At 39.8% G+C, this 8048-nt stretch overlaps 1 protein-coding gene across 1 annotated transcript; it reads left to right on the forward strand.

The window, feature by feature from the left end:
* Nucleotides 1-7150: 7150 nt before the first annotated feature.
* On the forward strand, nt 7151-7531 carry LOC138889493 (uncharacterized). The gene has a single exon (XM_070172805.1). The coding sequence runs from the start codon at nt 7151-7153 to the stop codon at nt 7529-7531; it is 381 nt and encodes a 126-aa protein (XP_070028906.1).
* Nucleotides 7532-8048: the final 517 nt, after the last annotated feature.

Raw genomic sequence — 8048 nt, forward strand, 5'->3', positions numbered from 1 at the left:
ATCTCCTTGCCAGTTTCTGTAGCGGCAATGTACTCTGCTTCAGTTGTTGAAAGTGCAACACACTTCTGCAACTTAGACTGACCTGATATAGCTTCCCCTAAAAATGTAAACAAATATCCAGTAGTGGATTTTCTGTTGTTAATGTCACCTGCCATATCAACATCTGTATAGCCTTTCACGATTGGATCAGATCCTCCAAAGCACAAACAATCTCCCGTGGTACCTCTCAGGTACCTGAGTATCCACTTGACTGCTTCCCAATGTTCCTTTCCAGGATTTTCAAGAAACCTGCTGACAACACCAACTGCGTGAGCAATATCAGGTCTAGTACATACCATTGCATACATCAAGCTTCCGACTGCTGAAGAATAAGGAACTTTAGCCATGTTCCCTTTCTCCTCCACTGTTGTAGGACACATCTTCTTACTCAACTTTAGATGACCAGCAAGAGGTGTGCTGACTGGCTTAGCATTCTTCATGTTGAAGCGTTCTAGTACACGTTCAATGTACTTCTCCTGAGATAGCCACAACTTTCTACTTGTTCTCTCTCGAACTATCTTCATCCCTAGAATTTGTTGTGCTGGGCCCAAGTCCTTCATATCAAATGACTTGGACAGATCTCCTTTCAACTTTGCTATCAACCCCTTGTCTTTTCCTACAATTAACATGTCATCCACATACAACAACAATATAATAAAGTTATTCTCAGAAAATCTTTTGAAGTATACACATGGATCAGAATAGGTCTTTAGGTATGTTTGACTTTTCATGAATGAGTCAAACTTCATGTACCACTGCCTTGGTGCCTGCTTCAATCCATAAAGACTCTTATTCAATTTGCACACCATGTGTTTCTTTCCAGCTACTTCAAATCCTTCTGGCTGCTCCATATAAATCTCCTCTTCCAAATCTCCATGAAGAAATGCAGTTTTCACATCCAACTGCTCCACTTCAAGATCTAGGCTAGCTGCTAAGCTCAAAATTGTTCGAATAGAAGTCATTTTGACAACAGGTGAGAAAATTTCGTCAAAATCAATACCTTTCTTTTGTTCGAAGCCTTTAACCACCAATCGAGCTTTGTATCTGACCAGCTTGCCATTTCCATCTTTCTTGAGTTTAAAGACCCATTTGCATTTGAGTGGTCTTTTACCCTTTGGAAGTTCAACCAGCTTGTATGTGCCATTTTTCTGTAGAGATTCCATCTCTTCTTGCATAGCTTTCATCCACTGGTTCTTTTCTGGATGGGACAACACCTCCTTAAGACTTTCTGGCTCCCCCTCATCACTGATGAGGACATACTCTGTGGAAGGGTACCTGCATGACTCTACCCTTGGCCTCTCTGATCTCCTCAGAGGTTGAGGTTGTTCTTCTCCCTGAGTGGGGTGCTCCACTTCCTCGACACCTTCATCAAGTTGCTCCCCCTGCTCAATAACCTCACCAGGTTGCTCCCCCTGCTCGGCAACCTCGTCGGTCGTACTTTCTGCACTTGTGGGATTGTTAGAAGTAGAAGGAATAGTAACAAAGTTAGGAATTATACCATTCTTCGCCTTTTCTGACATATCAGCAGCAGTTCCAACTTCACTTTCTCGGAAGACTACATCTCTACTTCTGATGACCTTCTTCTTTACAGGATCCCACAGTCTGTACCCGAACTCTTCATCTCCATATCCGATAAATATGCAGGGAATAGATTTATCATCCAGCTTTGTTCTCTGCTCTTTTGGTACATGTGCAAAAGCTCTGCAACCGAACACCTTCAGATGCGAGTAGGACACCTCCTTGTTGGTCCAGACTCTCTCTGGGATTTCAAACGCCAACGGAACTGATGGACTCCTATTGATCAGGTAACAGGCTGTCTGAACTGCTTCACCCCAGAATGACTTAGGCAGTTTAGCCATTCTGAGCATGCTTCTCACCTTCTCCACAATGGTGCGGTTCATCCTCTCGGCTACGCCATTGTGCTGTGGGGTTCCAGGAACTGTCTTTTCATGTCTGATCCCATGACTTGAACAATACTCTTCAAATTCCCTTGAAGTGTACTCACCTCCATTGTCACTTCGGAGACGCTTTAGCTTTCGACCCGTCTCCCTTTCTACTAGAGCATGAAACTTCTGGAAAACTTGAAACACCTGATCTTTGGTTTTCAAAATATAAACCCATAATTTTCGTGAAGCATCATCAATAAAAGTAACAAAATATTTGTTACCGCCCATTGATTCAATTTCCATTGGGCCGCAAACATCAGAATATACTAAATCAAGTATATTCAATTTTCTTTCAGACGATGTCTGAAATGAGACTCTATGCTGCTTACCAAATAAACAGTAGTCACAAGGTTTTACCGTTGTACCTTTGGCATAAGAAATGAGTGATTTCTTGGCAAGAATCTGCAATCCCTTCTCGCTCATATGACCCATTCTTTTGTGCCACAAATCTACAGAAATCTCATCTTGTGCCGCGTTCAATTCACCTTGGCATATTTCTGCATTTGTCCTGTACAACGTGCCACGAGCAACTCCCTTTGCAATCACCAATGATCCCTTAGTGAGTCTCCACTTTTGATTTGCAAAATAACTCTCGTATCCATCTCGGTCTAAAGCAATTCCCGAGATCAAGTTCATCCGCAAATCAGGTACATGCCGCACATCCTTTAGAACCAATGTGCATCCGACATTTGTCTTGATACAAATGTCACCAATCCCCGCAATCTTTGAGTAACTTGTGTTACCCATTTTCACTGTGCCGAAATCACCTGCTACATATCTGCAAAAAAGATCTCTTACCGGTGTGGCATGGTGAGATGCCGCTGTGTCAACCACCCATTCCGACTCTGGACCTGACAGGTGCATGCATTCCTCTTCCTCATTTATAAAGAGGACAACATTATCATTATTTTGCACCATGGCGGCTGTGTTGTCGTCATTCTTCTGGCCACTGGTTTCACCTTTGCCCTTCCTTGGATTTGGGCAATCTCTTTTGAAGTGACCTGGTTGATTACAGTTGTAGCAATTTCTGACTCTTGATTTGGATCGGTTCTTTGACTTCCCACGAGCTCCGGATCTACCATAGTTGTTCGAACTCCTTTGATAACTCCTGCCTCTACCTTCTGTGATGAGAGCCTGTCCTTGATTTTCAGGCTTCTTTCTCATCTTCTCATTGAGTAGAAGAGCCGATGTGACATCTTTCAACTCAATAGTAGTCTTACCGTGCAGGATGGTTGTTGCCAAATTATCGTACGAAGATGGCAACGAGTTCAATAGCAAGATGGCTTTATCTTCTTCCTCGATTTTCACTCCGAGGTTGGCAAGCTGTGTGATTAGTCCGTTAAACACATTTAAATGTGACAAAAAATTCGTACCTTCACTCATGTGTAGGGCGTATAACTGCTTCTTCAGGTACAATTTATTTGTCAGCGTTTTGGACATGTATAGGCTTTCCAACCTTGTCCAAATTCCACGTGCAGTGTCTTCATCAATGATGTTATTTACCACATCATCTGATAAGTGCAACCTGATTGCACTAGCAGCTCTTTCATCCAAGTCAGCCCAATCCTCAGCTTTTATGGTATCAGGCTTTTTGGCATCAACATCTAGTATCTTGTGTAATCCTTTTTGGATGAGCAGATCCCTCATCCTTCTTTGCCATGTTGAGAAACCGTTATCTCCGTTGAATTTTGCTACCTCGTACTTTACTCCAGACATTTTTATTTTTCACCAAGTATAGTACTACTGACAGTGAATAATATTTCAGTGAACGAGCAGAACCTGTGCTCTGATACCAGTTGTTGGGAAATAAACCCCCTACCAAAATAATATTCACGGTAATAAAAGCGGAATAATAATGTAGCACCGAGATACGGTAATTAACAAGAATAAAAGATTAACAATAACACCAAGATTTTTACGTGGAAAACCCTTCTGAATGAGGGAAAAAAACCACGACCCCGAGAGGAGTAACTGATATCACTATAGTAAGGATTTTACACTTTGTAGACCCGAGTAAAATACTACAAAGACCACTACAACACTCAAAAGAAATAACCCTCTTTTGATATTTCACCTCACTACAATATCACTCACTCTCTATTTTCTTCACAGACTATTTTCTTATACCCTGTCTATGAAACCTCACTCTTTCTTTCTAGCTCTTAGATATATTTTATTCTGAGATTGTGATGATAAAAATGAGAGCTCGGCTCTCATTTTATAGGCAGAATACAGCCTACCTCATTTGACAGCTTCATCTCTGCAGCGTGCCATTTTTGACGGAAAACAAAAATGTGGGCTGCTGCTATTACCAACTTTGACAAAAGTGAGGAAGGAAGAAAATTTCTTCCTTGAAATGTGGGTTGGACCCCACATAATGATTATTACATCACTAGTGGTTGTATTTATATGGTTGTATGCATATCTGCAAGCCCTGAAAAGCGAAGAACAGATCTATCAAACAAGAAATAAAATAAAAGTTGCAGAATAGAGATCTCCAAGTTCAAATACCAAATAGGTTATACGCAAATTATAGAGGAGAAGTACGTCTCAAAATATGCAGGAGATTGTTAATTAGTTTCTTTAGGATTGCAATATTTATATTATTTTCCTGTAGTTTGTATTTTCAATTTTATTAGGAGTTAGTTATCATGGTCAGTTCCATGACTTAAAAGTAGGGTCATGATCCATTTCAGTTTTCTTTTTAGGATATGTTTTAAGAACCTGTCTTTCTACAGAATTAATTGAACTCTTTGTATGTTAGTTTTTCTAAGTCATCTTCTTAATTTTAGTTCTTCATATTCTCCCTGCTTCTTGTTGTGTTTAAAAGTAGATACTGTCTTCATCGTGTTTTGCTGTCATTTGTGCTTTAAACCTAATAGAGATAAAGGATCCAGTTCCGGGATTTTCTTCGAGTACTCTTCTTGCTTGGAGGGATAGGTGTATTGGGAAAAATAAAGTTCATATATGGAATTGATTGTAAGATGACATGTCATGACATGTGGATTGGTCAAAGGATGATGATTGGCAAAGAATAATCAAAGTGGCACAAGTTTCAACAGACACGAGCAGAGGTTCAAAAAAAGAAGAAAGGATAGATGCTCGAACCTCTTGATGTTCGAGGGTCGTATTGAGAGAATGAATCTGATAGCAAGAAAGGGTATAGATACGTATAATTAATAGGCATTAAATACGAAAAACGTTAGAGAATCTGTATTGAATCAAATATGATTACCAATTATAACGTTACACTAAATGCCATTAATTATCAATAATGGCTCTATTATGATAGAAACAAAACGTATTACCTAGAGATAGCTATAAAAGGGGAAGACTGATCATTTGTAAGGACACGCAATACTGTTGGAATATATTGAATTACTTTGCTTTATATTCGGCTATTATTTATCAATTATTCTTATTTCTATTTGATTATCAGTAGCCCGAGTTCTTCTAAAATATGCTTTGGCCGAAATCCCGATTTTTAGTTAAATAGATTGGTTCTGTTACCGGGAATCTGATAATCGTTTGCTTTTTTAATCAATTATCTTTTCATCGAAAAAACGTACCATGTCGAATGTCAACGACAATAACCAACACAATTTACCACTCCAAGATCTACAACATCAAGTGAATGATGCGGATAACAGGTCCCCACCTCCCTCGCTGTGTGATTCACAACGACAGTCTCGAGAGGGGAATCCAGATGGCTCTGAAACAAACAACGGAGTTGTGAACCAAAACGAATTTGAGGCAAATCAAAATGACAGAGTTGCGAATGAGCAAACACTCGATGATGCTCTGAAAAAACTAATTGCTCAACATGTCAATAATGTTCTCCGAGATTTTACCAGTCAGTTGCTAGTTGCACCACCAACACCAACTCCGAATCACAATACTTTGGAAAACCCACGTTCTGGGCTAATTAATTCAGGCACTGGTGGAACTCCTAGCGGGTCTCGTGATGGTGAACTAGGTATCATAGTTAATTCTGATTTACAAAATTTAGTTTTAACCTTGCAGAAGTAGCTCAAGGAGCAAAGCGATCGCATAGAGCAAATACCTGGAGTACCACATGTAATCAAAGAAATAGACATGGATAAATATTCACAACAACCAAGGAAGCCCGGTGTTGCTCCTGTGCCGATTTCGAAGAAGTTTAAGATGCCCGATATTCCAAAATATGATGGCACAACTAATCCACAAGACCACGTGACTGCATTCACAATTGGGGTGAAAGGAAACAATTTAACCAAATAAGAAATTGAATCAGTATTGGTTAAGAAATTCGGTGAAACACTCACCAAGGGAGCATTGACTTGGTACTCTCTCTTACCCAAAAATTCTATAAATTCTTTTGCTGAGCTTGCAGATTCATTTATCAAAGTGCATTCGGGAGCTCAAAAAGTCAAAAAAAGAATGGAAGACATTTTCAAAATAAAGCAAGGAGATTCCGAACTGCTTAGAGAGTTCGTGGATAGGTTCCAGCTGAAAGGATGACATTACCACGCGTACCCGATAACTGGGCAACTATGGCTTTTGCAAGTAATTTGAATGAGAAAAGCTTAGAAGCCACGAAACGACTCAAGGAAAATCTGCATGAATTTCCAGCAACAACTTGGAATGATGTTTACAACAGATACAACACGAAGCTAAGGATAGAAGAGGATACCATATCCTAATCTCAAAAAGAGGAGAAGGTGAGTTCGAGATGTGCAGAAACCTAAAAAAGGTCTGACAAAAATAGATACGAACCATACATGGGCCCATTAGGAAAAGACTTGCGATCAAAGCAGGACAATTCAAGGTATGATCATAGATCAAAAAATAGAGAGTCGAGTTCATCATCGAGGTTTGGAAACGATCGAAACACACGAGAGACGCGAGATGATGATAGAAGCTTGAAGGCAAGATTTGGCAGTTACAATTTTAATGTCAGCACTTTAGAGTTAGTAGCAGTATTAAGAAGCATGGGTGATAAGGTGCGGTGGCCAAAGGAAATGAGATCAAATCCAAATAGGTGTAATCCTGACCACTGTTGCGAGTTTGACAACAATCATGGTAATAAAACGGCAGATTGTAGATTGCTACAAGGAGAATTTGACCATCTATTAAAGTAGGGGTATCTTACTGAACTATTTAGTGAAAAAGGTAAGCAAGCATACATGAAGAACAGACAAGAGCCTCCTAAACCTCCTTCTCCGAAAAAGACCATTAATATTATAAGCGGAGGCGAAGAAATCAACGGCGTGACATACACGGTGGCCAATAAAATTTCTAAAGTTACAGCTACACACGAGAAGCGGGTCCAAAATGTTTTGGAGAAAGAAAGTATTACATTTGATGATGCAGATGCGGATGGCATGTTAACTCCATACAAAGATGCATTGGTAATCTCTCTACTTGTACATGATACTAATGTGAAACTAGTTTTGATTGATTCAGGTAGTTCCGTGAACATCATTTTACTAAGAGTATTAAATGAGATGCAAGCTGAAGATAAGCTAGTATCTAAGGCACATACTTTGCCTGGCTTTGACAATTAAAGTGTTGTGACAAAGGGTGAGGTAATACTTACAACATTCGCAGAAGGGGTTGTCAAAGATACAAAATTTTAGGTGGTAGAGATGGAAATGGCTTACAATATGATTCTCGGGAGACTGTGGATCCACGAGATGGATGTTGTTCCGTCTACCTTACATCAAGTTGTTAAATTTCCATCACCATGGGGAATACGTCAAATCCGTGGGGATCAACAAACATCCAAGAGCATCAACTCTGTAGCAGATTTAAGTACAAAAAATGAAGAAGAGTAGTAATTACAGAATCCAGTTGAGGATATTACGACATAAGCCTCAACGGAACATGGGCGGACAGATGTGGACTCAAGGCCCGATTCCATTCAAGAACCAGAAGAAATGAAGATATCAAAACGATTGAAGAACTGGAGGCTTTAGAATTATTCACACAATGGCCTGAAAGGAAAGTCTACATTGGGGCCAACTTAAGCCACGACATGAAATGTAAGTTGATTGAATTTTTGAAAACTAACGTGGATTGCTT

This window comes from Nicotiana sylvestris, chromosome 4, assembly GCF_000393655.2.
Source record: "Nicotiana sylvestris chromosome 4, ASM39365v2, whole genome shotgun sequence".
NCBI lineage: Eukaryota > Viridiplantae > Streptophyta > Magnoliopsida > Solanales > Solanaceae > Nicotiana > Nicotiana sylvestris.